Raw genomic sequence first — 16,820 nt, forward strand, 5'->3', positions numbered from 1 at the left:
ATATTCAATTGATAGTTAAATGTTTAAATTTATTAAGATGTAATTATTATTAGTAATTAATAAATTAGCATGTCAAAGTTTATTTTCCTCACTTGTCCAATACCATGCCATTATAAATATGATATGAAAGATTTTAATTATTTATCCATGGGGCAACATAATACGGAGTCTTGAGGATGATAAGGAAAGGAGGGAAATAAAATCACTATCCATGTCGTTCTCAATGGCACCACGGATTGCCATTCGGTGCAGCGTGGCGAAGGCTTCCGCGGCGTAGCTTGCGCTCGGCGGGCGGGCTGCGGGCGCGGCGCCGCAGGCAGCGCGCAATGTATCGCATGCAGGGCTTTCTCTCGGCACGTTTCCCCTCGCGCGACCTCTTTCAGGGGCGGCCGACGACACGCGAAACGCCCCCGCTGGCGTCGGCTCGTTGCCTCTCTCTCTAGCGCCTCTAACCCTCGCTCCCACAATGTAGCGTAATGGATCGTGGGGTGCACACCGATCGGCCGAATTTTATACATTTTCTAAGTATTATGCGTAAAATTTAGTTTTTATAAATCGATTCGCGGATTTTTCTACTGGAAAGTGACGTAGTTTAAGCTGTAGAATAACGGCGGACACGCGGGTGATAATATTTTGATCGCGCGCGAACGGAGACCGATGTAGCGCGCCGTTTCCGTATCGATTTTCTCGTATGCTGCATTATATTACTTTTTAAATCGTGAATGCGGACTGCAAATATATCGACACCATGCGTTTGACGCTCGCGAGTTTCGTAACCGAATCTAGATAATTAAGTGTTATTCCGTAGTCGCAACGCTAGAATTTATTATAAGTCAACGCCGTACAATGCAAAGATGAGCAATAATGTAGTTTTAAGAAGTTAGATAATAATTATTCGATAGAGCAGCGATCGCCTCGCCAATGGTCGTGTCTCCTCTGTTCTGGGAATGGTTCAACGTTTGGCTCATTCAATTTTTGAAAAATCTGTATCATGAAATTAAGATGGTAGCGTTAAGAGGTGGGAACAGTTCGTACAGTAGCGTGCCGCACGGCTGCGGCTACCATGGCGGACAGCATGCCACCATCGAGGTGTCGCCGAGCCTGCAGCCCGCGCTCGGCGTGCCGCACGCGCCCGTGGGCCACCTGCTGCCGGGGCCCAACCACGTGGCGCACCTGGGCCACGCTCCGCACGCCGCCCACGCGCCACTCGCTCACGCCAACCACCTGGGCCACGTCCCCCACGGCGCGCACCCCGACCACCTCGCACAGAAGCCCCTGGGCGCCGCCTCGCACACCACCCACGGCAATCACGCCAAGTCGATGGGCCTCGGGCACGCCAACCACGCCAGCCACGCCAATCACGCCAGCCACGCCAATCACGCCAGCCACGCCAACCACGCCAGCCACGTCAACCACGCTAACCACGCCAACCACCCCAACCACGCTAACCATGCCAACCACGCCACGCACGGCCAGGCGAGCGGACAGAGCCATAATGGGCACGCGAGCAACGGCACGAGCCACGGAGGGCACGCGGCGCACGGCGGGCACGCAGGCCACGCGCTGCACGGGCACGGGCCGCACGGCGCGCAGCTGAGCCACAAGGCCCCGCAGTTCATGCAGGCGGCGCCCGCCAAGCCCGAGCCCACGTCGCGCCACTCCACCGCCAGCCGCTGCTCGCAGTACAGGCCGTCTCAATCTAGTAAGTCGAGCCGCACACTCACTATATTATATTTACTTTTGAAAGCGTGCATATGTTTCACGTTAGTGATAAGGCATTCTGAGCCGCGACGTAATTTTTAATTTGTACACAGTGGCGATGCGACACAGCGTGAAGTGGCCTGCATAGTATCGGTGCGATTATATTAATTCTCTGTTTATTTCCTTAATACAGCTGTTCAGTTATCCACGGGCTTCAACACCACACAGTGAGTTGGACTTGTTGCTTCGCAGAAGAAACCTTTTTTATATTAACAAAATTATACGTTCTTACAGTATTGGTCTGCAACGTCGAAACAAAAGTATAAATGCAATAACAGCCGTGTTCATTGAATTATAATCGGAACCTTGTTCTGTTATCGACTTTCTTTCTCGATACGATTTTATGATGCATAAAAGACGTTTTAATATTTATCGCATTTCTACCTGTTTTGATTTATATTTAAAGTAATTTAGTCTTATTTTTAAGTATCACTGGAAATATTTGCCGGATAAGAATAATTTAATTTATCTAAGCAAGCATATTATGTTTGCTTCATTCGATTCGTATGACGTTGATCGCAAGAGATTCGTCTCGTGTTACTTGTTTATCCTTCGGCATTGAAGCTTATTCTACGAACTACGAAGTATTATCTTCTGTAAATATTTCAGTCGTATGTGCTTTCGCTATACTTAGACAAAAGATTTCGTTATGTAAGTGCCGAGATTCAGTATAAAAGCCGTCCTTGTCCTGCTTCTTTAAGCTTCAATCCCTTGGACGCCAACAGTTTAAGGGCAAATTTTTCATCAAAATTAGTTTAATCATTAAATCGTGACTATTTTTACGTCGTAATTTATGCCTGTGTGTATTTGGACATATTTTAACTAGTATTTCTCCTTAAACAAAAAATAAACGAGTAAATAAATTGCTTCCTATATGAAAGTACTTGAATGAAACGTTGATAATCTTAAAGTAGGTAGTTTTCGCTGAATGAGCAATCTCGCAAATTATATTGAACAGGTGAATAAATTATCATTATTAATTTACGTCATGTATATTTCACAAAGCTACGGCTACGGCAGGCTAGAATTAAATAATTATGAGTATATAGGTATGGTATAGGTATACAAGCGGTACAGTTCCAAAACAATAATATTTTTATGATTTAATTTGTATGTGATAAAGTAGTCTTAGACGCAGGAAGTGCTTATTCTAAGCAGTTGTTTATGAAAATTACAAGTTCAATGGAAAATTTGCGTACAAAGTCATATTGTTATATAAAAAAAAGATGGGGGTGGATAAGGAAAATTGCCCAATCCGCTCCAAAACGATCAATTAAATAAATCTCAATTTAACGGAGTTCTTTCGAGCGGAAAACTCCATATTATTTTCTTCACACAATTTATAATGTCTTTTTACTTCGAATCTTTTAGCTCGTTGGATCGTAATAGGTACATAATTTATTTAACAGCCATTAAAAAAGCTGTTCATGAAAAAACTAAAAACCCGTACTGAGACACCCGTATATCTGATATAGCATTGTAAGGAAAATCTAATTCTTGCTTTGATTTGAAATCTAGGATGCGTGATTAATCTAGCTCGATTTGCCTTGTGGTCTTAGTGCAGTAGTACGACTCTATCTTATTTTTATTCCACTTAATACTGTATAAATTATAATGCTTTTAACTTATTAACGATTCTTCTTTTATAAATACAAAACTTTTTATTGACATAGCGACTATCCGTTGAGTAAGTTTTATTAGGAAGGAAATCGTGAGCATATTTCGCCTAAACGAAACTATAAATTCGTGACCCCGGTTGTAGACGTTACATGCACGTGTTTCCATATTATGTATTATATATGTATGTGTTCGATTATTAATATACTAGTACTAGTACTCGATTTAAATTGTATACCGAGGCAAATACAGTGTAGTATATGTTCGGGGTTAGAATCATTCATGTCCTGTTTATAGTAGGTAGCCTGCATATACTAGATCAAGGTCATACGTCACGACAGGTACTAAAAGGTATGTTGGCGTAAGAGGATTAGGGCGAGACGATAGATATCAAAGCTTTATTGATTACTATCTCGTGCACACACGAGACGGCAGCGTATGTTGGCTAAAGACAAATTAATCGAATGTATTTATTGAAAGCGGTCTTTTATTTTGCCCAGTTCGAAAGTAAAATCGCTTTAAATTATTATGTTATGAAAACATTCGAACGATTCGACCTGTTATGTTGTTTAATATAATGAAATGGCGTTTCAAATCCGTTATAAAAAAGTCGAAATGCGTAAAAATAAGTACAAGAACATATAAATAATGTGAGGAAATCCATTCGCACCGTAACAATGGATTTATTTTCGTTCGATGCACAGTCGGGTGTGCGCTCGAGTTCGCCACAGCTTGCGCGCGCGTGTCAGACGTGACCGCGTGCTAGGCGGCTACGACCACGAGTGTGTGGTCATCGCGCCTCCCGTGCGGGCACAGGTTGCGTCTAGTTGACACCTTTAGTGGCGCGTGCAATGCACGTGGGCTTTCGGCGAATTGCACAGAGCCGGCCGCATCGTTCGTAGCGATCACCACTCGTGTCGTAGCCGCCTAGTTACCGTTCGCGAAGCCTCGGCGAGCTCGCGGTTGGCGTGTGACGAGTAATACAATCTGCAGTGCCGATCCCAGGAGCGGGGGCGGAGTGCTATCACCCCGCGGGCGCGGCCCCGTACATGGCGGGCTCCGGGCAGAACCAGGCGATGAGGACCCAGGCGGCGCCGCAGCCCTCCGCACCACCACCGCCCGAAATGTCCAAGAATAACATGGTGGGTATTATTTCTACTCGTAAATGTAATTAATAATTATCATCAAGGCTTCAACTTTATTTAATTTGAAACTAGTTTCAGTAATTTATTTGGATTTATTTTTATTCAATGTAAGACTTATACTATTGGTATTAAGTTATTAAGCGCATATATCAAAGAAGCCAATATATTAAAAGAGTTAATAAATAGCTTAAGCTTTAAACGTTAATTATCACAACAATAGGAAAAATACCAAGGTTTTATACAAAGAGTTCTAAAGAATGAAACCCGTCAATTTTCCATACTATGCACTTTGCAATTAAGAGAATGAGTTACCGGCGGTCAGATAGTCTTTACAGTATATAATATATTATACGTATCGGTATATACAGACTGCAGTCACACATGTGCGGCTCCCACGGTCCAATTAAACACGACTCAATTCATGTCCAAGTTTTCATTGCATTACTTCATTAAATTTTATTCGAGAAGAAAAAGAGAATGAACATTTCAATTTTCACGTGTCGGTACTAACGTGTGCGTATGTTTGTATACGATTATACCTATATGTGGGTGTTTTATTCGAATTATTGATAAACCATTTTAAAGGTTTCATTGCTATTAAATTTAACGAAAAACAATGGAGCTCAATTAATGTTAAAATTGTAATTTACATTATGTATAGCTTATTACCACAATATTGGCTTTAATACATTTTGTGTTAATGATAATTTAAATCCAATATAGTACAAACAGGTTTTAACCGCATGCCCACCTGTTTAAAATGGAGCTGTGGTCTATGTATATGTTTTATGCCTGAATTGTTCATTTCCATCTTGTTTTATATTATTTTATATTAAAACGATGAAATAATTAATCAATGGCTTATTTTAAACTGCGTAATTATAAAACGGCATCATATCACATATTTATTGTTAAATGTCCAGATTTTTAATGTATAAAAAATTTAATTCAATACATATTAAAAAACTAAATAGGTATAATATTACATCAATAGATCCATAAAGTACGCAATTTCCTGGGTAAAGCTAACTATATCTAAGTTGAACTGGGATATAACTGATAGAGGTACTTGAACAAGTTTGCACATAATCCTCGACTTCAATAGAATCGTTTACACAGTTTATAACTTTCAACTATGGTACAGCTTTAACGATTTCATTGAAAACAATACGTTTAAAAAGGATCCATAACGAGGAGTAAAATCACGCAATAATTATTATGAAAAAAATACTTGGTTCAAGTCATTAACATCAGTATACATGAGAAAATATAATCTTCATGACCTTATTTAACTTTATCGATTTCTGTTATTCAATATTGATATGCTTAATTGTAATATAATAGGATGATTTCAGAGCGGTTCCAATAGAAGTGTCGTTTATTTAATAGTTAATAATAGTTAAATGTCGATTGTTTAATATTGGATTCAGTGGAGCATATTCAGTAACACATGGTGGACTTGGACCTATTCCATAACAAAATACTCAATTTAATAAAAAAAAAATTATAACCATTAGATGCCTTTTTAAACAATAATTTTGTTGTGAGTAGGTAATTAAGCCTTTATTATTTTATATCTTTGCTATGTGAGTACAATGAAAAAATGGTTAAGAGTTAAACCTATGTCCAACAGTGGACAACAAAAGGCTTCAGATGATGAGTAAAATGAAGTTACATGAGGACATTTGGTTTGCAGGGCGGGCACAACTACGTGTCGCCACCGAACGCGACGCCGCCAACGAGGCCGCAGTACCCCAACTTCCAGTATAGGCCGACTGCCCAGCACTCCACCCGGCCTAGCACGCATGCAAGGTAACTATAATACTAGCGGTCCAACCCCACTTCGCTGGGGTTTTTTCCCTATAAGAACGATCCTCATACTTCAAGGAATATCATAAAAAAATGATTAACGAAATCGGTGCAGCTGTTCTTGAGTTTTGCGCTTAGCAACCTTTGGCGATTCATTTTATTATATAGAAGATTTACTATGTACAATTGTACACTACATGGCGATAATTTAACGGGTATTAAGTATGGGAAGGTAGTCAAGTCATGGATGAATTCTGACCATTAGCCGCGGTCCCATTTTTTAAGGCACGCTGGTAAACAGGAAAGGTCGGTAAAAAGACAGTAGTTACTAACTGCACTTTGAAGTTAGTACGTTATGTGGTATCAGAAACTGTCAATATTTAAAAAATCGTTTCACCGTTGGATATGTATGAGACTGGGCCGGCCGCTGGTGCCGACCGCTAGTATACAATGCACTGACTAACCGCATAGAAGGCGAGTGACATAACCTAACTATCTAAATTTGAAAATGATTGTCATATGGTCGACCTGCACAGAAGTTGGGTTGGTTCGAATTGATCATCTCATATCGCGTAAATTAGGCGCTAAAAAAGAAGAATAAATATACGCCTGTTATTTTTTTGAGGTATCAAGAACTCCGTAATGTCCAAGTGCAGGATAATTTTGCAATGTTCATGAACATACAGGTTCCCTAACATCGTTTTCCTTCACTGATGGTAAAATTCATGCATATTCAATTAGAGATTATTACCAGAAGAAACATACTGGGTCCTCTTGATGATTTATTTTATAGACAACCCATATAGGATTGCAATATTTTAGGGATTTCTATGGAAGTGTTTACCCAGCTGCAGCCTGATTATGACTGACTGTAAGAAGTCTGCAATATAACACTATTCGAGATATGAAGAATATCTTATGGCAGATGGTTACTCGGCCTACTATATGGGTCCTCAGAATGCACCGCAGAAAAGATGCTATTGTTATCACTACTACACTACATAGTATAAAACAGAGTCGCTTTTTCTGTCCCTATATCCCTTTGCATGCTTAAATCTTGAACACTACACTATGGATTTTGATGTGGTTTTGGTTCTCGAGGAACGGTTTTGTATATACTTTATTAGGATTTAGACAAAGCGGGAGATGCCGCGGACGGAAAGCTAGTGATATAATAATTTGGTTTGGTTTTACAGACAACAGCAGCCGTACATCCCTGGTGCGGGCGCCGGCGCCGGCGGGCCGGTCATGTACCACCCCACGCTGCTGTTCCAGCCGGCGCACATGGCCATCCCGCAGAGCTACCAGCCGCCGCGCTCCACCGCGCCTGGGTGAGTGCCCAGCGTGGGCCAGCGACGGCCAGCGTGGCCCAGCGTGGACCAGTGGCCCTACTGGTGGCCCCTAGTGGTTTGGTGAAATAGTGGATTTGTGACCGACTTGACTTGCCAGTCCTTGGGTACGAAAGTTACACGGCCGTTTAGCGATAGGGTGTTTCTTAGCTGTCTGCGATCGCAGAGACTAGGTGTGCAAAAAAAAAACGCGTGACCTGTCTCGACAAAAACGTTTGTTAAAAGAAAAGTATAGCTCAGATTAAGAAAAAAAAAATATGCAAGATAGGTAATCAAGTAAGTAATCAGTTAATGAAAAAATATATACTTCGAACTTACAATTTAATATAATTAAAAAAAATGATAATACATAATTGTACGTTTTTTGACCGATTTTCTTTTATTTCTATTACGACAAATTTATGCCCTCGACTTCACTGTTACTAACTCATTTTGAAACTAGACTATACGTCCTTTAAAATAATAGCTTAATATAAACAAATGATACTTGATAAATCTATAATATAAACAAATAAAAATGACTCGGCACAACGCGATCTTTGTTTACGTTGGCCACCTTGGTCCGATAAATGCTTAATCTGCTTAAATATAAGCCTCTAGATAGGTCTATTCTATTATTTTACTTAATGTACACAGTTTCTGTATTTAAATAACGTATTCTTTTCTAAAAATCTAATTACAATAATCCGTAATACAACAACAAAACCGGCCGTGTTTACTCACCCCCAGTAGTTGGCTATTAGTTAAAATTATGAATTTTGGCGATTGAAACACTATGATATTTATACATCACTGTAAAGAGCACATAATCTAGTAAACAATAACACATCACTGCACATCAAACATAAAGAATTACGTATCAAAAAGGAAAATAAGCAGCAACTGTTGCTCACGCGCGCGAAAGAATTACGTCACTTTTGTGATAGGTGTAACGGTAAACTTTGTCATTACATTGAAGAAAAGTTTATTTTAACACCATTACAATATTACGTGCTACAGCTGCGGTAATCTGTAGTATCTGTAGGTACGCAATCTATCTACACTAATATTATAAAGAGGAAAACTTTGTTTGTTTGTTTGTTTGATTGTAATGAATATGCTCATAAACTACTGGACCGATTTTAAAAATTCTTTCACCATTCGAAAGCTACATTATCCACGAGTAACATAGGCTAGGTTTTATCCTGGAAAACCCACAAGAACGGGAACTATGCGGGTTTTTCTTTGAAAACGCGGGCGAAGCCGCAGGTGGAAAGCTAGTTTTAAATAAACAGGTTTCTTGTCGCGTTTCAAAGGTTTTGACTATATAAATCTAAATAATAAGACACCAGAACTGCTATAATGTCATAATTAGTATGAAAACCACTGTTGCCAAAATCAACACATTTAAGCCGATAGCTAAACAGTACACACAAGTAAAATTATAGTAAAATTATAGTTCAAAATACCTTTTATTGTACAGCTTGAGTGAAAACTAACTTAAATATTAAATTCAGCTTTTAAATATTATGTATCCTAACGCACGATCTTACGGTTTATTTAAGAAAAGCATCCCTAGGTATATGAGAGGTATTGTTTCTTTTTGCCCCAATACGAAAACAATACGGCTTTTCTACAACAAAGGGCGTTAACTTCAATAGATATTATTTTGAACCTAAACACATACAAATAAGGTTGAAATTTGTGTTAAACGTGATAATAAGAACGGTCGACAGCGTCATTCATTGTTATGCCTTTATTAGTATAATTACAACTTGTGGAAGAATTTCCGCAATGGGAAATGCTGAAAGAGTGCAACTAAACATTGACGATCGCACTGGTGGCTTGGAAGTCACCTGAGTGGCGACAAGGTTACGCGCTTGCGACTTCTAGTGTCTTGTTATTTAGAAATCTATGGTTTTGACATTCTTAATGGCAATGTGGATAGAAGAAGTAGTTTTTATTATTATCACGGCTTGTTCAGTGAGGGGTCAATGAACCCGATAAAAAGGTTATGAGAAACGAGGGTTAGTTGGAGGTCTTTATAGAAGTAGTTCCTGATTGATGGCTTTATAGATAGACTAGCTTTAGATCAGTATTCTAATATTTTGATGGGCTGGGTTGCTTGTTGTTATTAAGAATACACAAGTGATAACTGCGTTAAAAACAACCGACTTCAAACTTGCACTTGCAAAATTTACAAATACCTACAGACAAAAATGCTCATAAAATAAAAACTACAGGTCCTATTCGAATAAAATTTTTATGGGACCAATTCGACACCATCCCGCATCGAACAAAAAAAGAATCACGTAAATCGGTTCAGAAACCTCGGAGTAATCGGTGTACATACATAAAAAAAAAAAAAAAAATATACCGGCCGAATTGATAACCTCCTCCTTTTTTTTGAAGTCGGTTAAAAATAGTGTTGTTATATAGTTTAAGTTTGGCATTGTTCGATAGGTGTAGGAATATAATGAATGAAAATGAATAACAGAATCCGTTTATCTTAATTTATTGTTCTGCAATTAAACTAATTAAAGAAACACTAGAAATTAAAAAAATATATTACTTATACTACTTTACTTATAAAAATACTTATCAAGACAGAATAATCATTTTTAGTAATGTATAAACTAGACCGCCACAATAACAATATTATGTTATATTCAAAATACTAACAATTTCTTTGCATATGCAAAATCTATTGATGATACAAAAAGCAAATGTTTTATTACATAAAAAGAAGCATATTCTCATGCCATACTATCAAGTTTTTCACTGCAATTCCGTTCTCTATATCATTCCACTCGATTTTCATATCACAAAAATATTTAACACCGATTGGCGCGAAAATTAGAAAGCGAAGATAAAAATGACAGATTCCAAATTCAAATTCATTATTTTTTTTATTATAACAATATTAATGGCCGGACTAAGTATTTATTGAATAAATGAGTGTTGCAACGGGCTGGTTCCTAAAATCGTAGTATGTTCAAGGGAACATAACAAAGATAGTTTATAATCGGATTATAGGTATATTCACAGACGCAGACAAAGTCAATTACGTCAAAATATGCGGAGTAATGCCTCAAACCATACAAAGATTAAATAAAATCCTATCTACAGAAGACATTCACCATACGCGGTGTTTTCCTATTTGAAAGTGTTTTTTTTTAAGATATTTCTCACCAGAGAAGTTATCTCAAAGCTAAAAACAGTGTAACATTTATGGCTATTAAAATATATAATAAAATACCGGACAATTTCAAGGAACTACCAGTAAATCTTTTCAAAAATAAACTGACGAACTGGTTAATGGTAAAACAATTTTATGACATTGAAGAATTTATGACTTTGAAGTAGTGTAAACTGAATTGTGTGTGATAAGTGAAGTGTGTAGTGATATAATCGTGTAAATCGTAGTGCGTTCGCGTAATTGTGAAAATTGAATTGTGTGTACATTTAAATAATTAAACTAATCAACTTTCTTTTTTAATATTTGCACACCCAATAAATGGGTAGAATGTATTAGCCACATAATATTGTAATGAAAACATCTATAATTTGTAACTACATTCTTGCAAATAAATATAATTTGAATTTGAATTTGAATTTGAATATGTGAATATATTATGTAGAAGGTAAACAATACAATATTTGATAGATTGTTGAATTTTTTAAATAGAGTGTAGAGTAATTGGGCAATTATAAAAAAGCTATTTCATCACAGTCTCGAATCATTCGTTAATTCATAGATTACCTCATATTTATATATCCGATTTTATGATTATAAAAGTAGCCTAATTTTTATAGATTTTTTTATTATAATGTATCCTATTCGTTACAATAGTAAATTAAAGGCCTACCGATTGCCCTGTAGTATTTAACATAAGTTTTGTATTATATAGTACGGAATTTGAAGTACATTTTATTATGTATTTAGATGAAATGTGCTTTAAATTCTTTAATAGATACTAGAAGAAACTATTTTGTAGTATTATATTTTTAACTCTCAAGCAGTGGTAATAATTGGTGTAAAATGTTCGAAAAGCGCTTGTTTTGTAAAAAAAGAAAAATAATTTAATATATTCTATCACTTTCGGCATTTACATCAACCACTTCATGTATGCACCCTCAACCTCAACCCCCAACACTTAAATATTTATAAATAGTAATCCATCCAAAGATATTCACCAAAATACCCTAAAATTATGTAAATCATTTCCTAGACCATTTCTATATATAGTTTAAAAGCACTATAACTTTACACCCCATCTGAATGCATTGGTCTCAAGTAGACAAATATACAGAAGTATTTTTGTGTGTTGATTGCTTATCTACATCAAATTTATAAATTATATCACTATTTTGACAATACACTCAAAAATACTACTGAATTTTTTTTCCAAACGGTATGTAATTATATTTTTATTATAATATACAAAGTAAATCATGAAGGGTTTTTTGAATATGTTGTTAAAGGTTTGTAAAAATTGAATTTAAGTTCTATGTCCCAAAAGAGGTTGTGTTTTATTACCCCACACTGCACATGCATGATTTTTAACTATATATTTATTGATATTGATTATAATCATGGTAGTAGAATGATTGATAGCTTCTTTAAACACCCACATCATAATTCACGTTGTATACAACACACAGAATACACAAAATATTAGCTATTTGTTATATTTTATGCATCACTACATAATATAAAACAAAGTCGCTTTCTCTGTCCCTATGTCCCTTTGTACGCTCTAATCTTTAAAACCACGCAACGGATTTTGAAGAGTTTTTTTTTTGAATAGATAGTGATTCAAGAGGAAGTTGAGTTTTAGACAAAGCGGGCGAAGCCGCGGGCGGTAAGCTAGTAAATTATATAAAGCAAGCGAACTCTTCAAATGCACTATTTTCACAATCCATAAAAGCACTGTATTTAATATCATGTTGTCATGTCGCATATGCGAATGCCATGCAATATACATTTATATCAAAAATAAAACGGCAAATGAAATCATGAAAATGACAGCGGAATTAAAATTTTGTTGGCAATTTCAGGTATCATCTACCTAATGTCCTTTTTTCTAAGTTACACATATCGGATCTGTTTTTTAATTATTATCACGTATTATATTACAATTAATGTAGATACACCAAGATTTTAAAAAACTAAATACATGTATAATACATACTTTAAAAAGAGCTTCCGTTGATACAAACGTAGTATGAATGCTTCCTACATGTATTGTTCACTATTCTATACGTAACTAACGGTTAAAAATGTTTTTTTTTTTATCTGATACACTACACCTTGTTACACGATTATAAAAAGAACAAGCTAATGAATATATGCTAATAATACGGGTCCGTTTCACTTCACAATGTTTCATCATGCTCACTGCTCACAGCACTGTATATAAAGTTATTAAAGTCCTGTTTACGAAATTCGACTCCACAATACTTAAGCAAGCACTCGATCACTTCCGCGGTAAAAGGCGATGGAGACAATGCCCTTATTTCGATACGAACTTTAAACGTATTTTCTTTACTTATGTTAGACCCTGAATACATTTTTTCATTGCAATATTATTTTGAGGCCCTAACAATACCATCTATCCACACAAAAATCGTGAAAATCTTCTTTTTTTCAAGATATTTCACATTTTGTTTTGACAACATCGAAGCACATGTTGCTGCATGTAACAAAACTAGTGCATCCTACATTAATCAATAATAGTATATGGAACTAGGTCACGTCACGGCCGTTATCCTGTCTTCGAGCAAAAACAGGACACGCGGGAATTTTAAATAGTCAGATTTGAAATTTTCACTGCAACATACTTAGTGCATGTATACTAGTCTAATCTATGATTGATACCTTAGTATATCTATATTTTGTAGTAAGTTTAATGAATATGACTTTTATTGTGGAAAATAGAAATTTTGCAGAAGTTTATTTTATATAATAAACTTAAATAAAATTTGGACGATATAATTATTGCTGGAAATGCCTCACTTATGATTTGAGTGATTCGAGTCATGTCTCTGCATTGATGCTGATGATGTAAATAATGAGATTGTTTTCTGAAATATTCGGAAATATTTACTTAAGAAATTAGAATTTAAGTAGTAAGATACTACTTAGTATTAAATTTTATCAATATTCACAGGTACTACCCCTATATGCCCTTCATCAGCTATTCAACACCAACGGGTCACACACCGCAATGTGAGTATTTGTTGATTATATTAGTATTTGTTGTATGATATATTAACAATAATTAAGTAAAATATCTAATTGGTTAGTGAAATGTTGTTTATTGTTCTTAAGTGAGTATAAATATGTTGTTGGGTATGCAGATAGCTTAATCTGTTTTTGTATGTGTATAATCATCAATTTTCTTATCATTATAAAGGGGTTTGGTTAAAGTTGGCGTCGTAATGAACTTTCTCGGACAGTGATGAAACTTAGATATTATAAAAGAGCAATAATATATTGTGTGAAAAAGTTATTATGGACATACATTTCGAAACGTATTAGAAACAGAGATATTTGATTTTGTATTATTCATTTACCTCTCCTTTATTTATTTGAGAATTCTAATCAAAACGTTGTATATGAACGCATATCCAAGTTTCATTACTGTCCGCTAAATGTCATTACGACGCCACTAGCCCACACAAAAGTACCCAAACCGTACGATGAGTTGTTATAATATTATGTAAAATGATGAATTTCCACCAGACTACTACCCGAACGGGCAGAGCGTGGCGGGGGCGGGCGCGGGGCGGGGGAGCGCGCCGCTCGTGCCGCCGGCCACCGCCGCGCCCGCGCTGCCGCACCAACCGGCGCCGCACATGCCGATACCTGGTAAACATTGTACTAACACACACACATTATCATAACATAGTACAAACACACAGATAATCATAACATAGTACAAACACACACATAATCATAATATAGTACAAACACACACAATCATAATATAGTACAAACACACAGATAATCATAACATAGTACAAACACACACAATCATAATATAGTACAAACACACAGATAATCATAACATAGTACAAACACACACAATCATAATATAGTACAAACACACAGATAATCATAACATAGTACAAACACATAACACACGGGCTCTCGTCAAACGTCAATCGCTTGCAGCTAGCCGTCAACGCAAACTGCAAGCGTCGCAACCTGTCGACGGCAGCCGTCGACGTATTGACTGCTGCCGCCGACGCGTCGACGACTGCCGTCGACAGGTAGCGACGGCTGAAGTAGCCACCACCGTTTATATCTTGCCGTTAGTCTGTAAGAACTAAAGCATACGCAATCATATAACACTCGCACAAGTACGGATGTGTGCATGTATAGTAGAGCCATTTTAATAGGCAACATTTGACAGTTCAACAAAATTCAACAACGTAACCAAGTAACGACGACATAGAATAACATGATATTTCGTTTTGTTAGAACTGCACATTTGCTTAACTTATTTCAATTACGATTACATATTTATAATAATAATGACCGATAGACAATAGATACAAGTAATTTTAAGATTTCATTTTACTGATAAACCATCCTAAACATAATAATCAATTTCTGAATTGAAGAACTGACGTCGCTACAATTTTGTGTCAATAAACCTTTTTTCTTTTTAAATACTAGAGACGTTACTCTAAAAATCGAAATCTGACATCTAGAATCGAATGCATTGATTACTTGTGAATAAAAATCATCATAAATTAATAAATTCGATTGACAAATGTTTCAAATCCGTATCGATTAATACACTTTAATCGATGTTTTTAAGCAGGTTACCTCTCTTCGAAGATAAAATTGATAGACGTCAAATGTTGCCTATTAAATTGGCTCGACTATAAAAATATACATGATCTTAAAGTACACGCACGTGTAACACACACAACCATGTAGTATACACACATAGCACACACAGATATACCACACATAATCATATAGTAAACGCAAATAAGCCACACACAGACATAATATAGTACTCGCACATAAACCACACACGACCATATTATACCATATGTATAGAATACGCGCATATACCACACACAATCGTGTAGTACACGCACATATACCTCACACAACCATATAACACGTACACGCACACTTCCCAAGAATTTGTACCTACGCAATACGCAAACGAATTACGCAAAAGACACCGACACAATTTCTACTGCATCACACAGAGATTCAATATTATTTATTGAACAAATAAACACAATATCGTGTTGTTGTTTATATGTGAGAGCATACATATACATTGTTGCAGGTATCCGACAAGGCCCAGCGAAACGTACGTCCCACAGGCTGCCTATTATTAACCCAGTCACTAGTGAGTAATATTATAGCAATAATTACTATACTAAATATAGCATTATTACTATTTTTATCAAAAATATCATGAACGGTGTCACTTATCATCAGGTGACCTACCAGCTAAGTCTTTAATAAAATAAATAAAACTAACCCATGATTCGTACCTCCGCCTCTCAATATAGAACTACACTAGAACAATATCTTAGCTCGATATGGCACTCACGACTTTAAACTTATAATTATGTAAAGGTAAAGGTATGATAAATCCAATATTTTCTCTTTGCATTCTCTATTAGGTATACATAATATATTTAATTTTTAACATTGTATGTACGGTTACAATTTACTATGTTTCTATGCATGTGGCATTTTTTTTAATGACTCTTTATTTAAAAATTTCGTAGTGGGCAAATTTATTAAAATTACTATTCTGTTATTTGTATATCCTTTTGGTCTTTTAATATATAGTTTTACTGTTATTTGGGATCAATTAAAAGTTATAATCGACATAATTTATTGATAGGATAAAATACACAGGTATTGTATGTAGTTTTTAATATCTTAAGTTTGTTCATAAATACGAGTATTAATTTTAATATTATTTATTTAAGTGTATGTCTGTTAAAAGCAACATAATATTTCATCATAAAACATTGTTCACAGGACAAGATATATTTACGGAGTTATATTCTAATGATAGTCAAAATGTGAGCGGAGAGTCCAGTGAGAGGCAAACGCCGCAACCGGTAAGATGTTCATCTCATTTTACTGTAAAGTGTTCACTTTAGTGTA

General features: G+C 36.2%; 1 protein-coding gene across 1 annotated transcript in view; it reads left to right on the top strand.

Annotated features, from left to right (window-relative positions):
- Positions 1-987: 987 nt before the first annotated feature.
- The window catches only part of LOC123705356 (eukaryotic translation initiation factor 4 gamma 1-like), a 37,700-nt gene continuing 21,867 nt past the window's right edge, over positions 988-16,820 (top strand). The window contains exons 1-8 of the mRNA XM_045654099.1: positions 988-1,702; positions 4,372-4,520; positions 6,220-6,335; positions 7,529-7,663; positions 13,834-13,892; positions 14,409-14,534; positions 15,982-16,044; positions 16,692-16,774. Coding sequence (XP_045510055.1) covers positions 1,003-1,702; positions 4,372-4,520; positions 6,220-6,335; positions 7,529-7,663; positions 13,834-13,892; positions 14,409-14,534; positions 15,982-16,044; positions 16,692-16,774 — 1,431 coding nt within the window. The 5' untranslated portion in view covers positions 988-1,002. The remainder of the gene's footprint in view (positions 1,703-4,371; positions 4,521-6,219; positions 6,336-7,528; positions 7,664-13,833; positions 13,893-14,408; positions 14,535-15,981; positions 16,045-16,691; positions 16,775-16,820) is intronic.

This window comes from Colias croceus, chromosome Z (assembly GCF_905220415.1).
Source record: "Colias croceus chromosome Z, ilColCroc2.1".
NCBI classification, from domain to species: domain Eukaryota; kingdom Metazoa; phylum Arthropoda; class Insecta; order Lepidoptera; family Pieridae; genus Colias; species Colias croceus.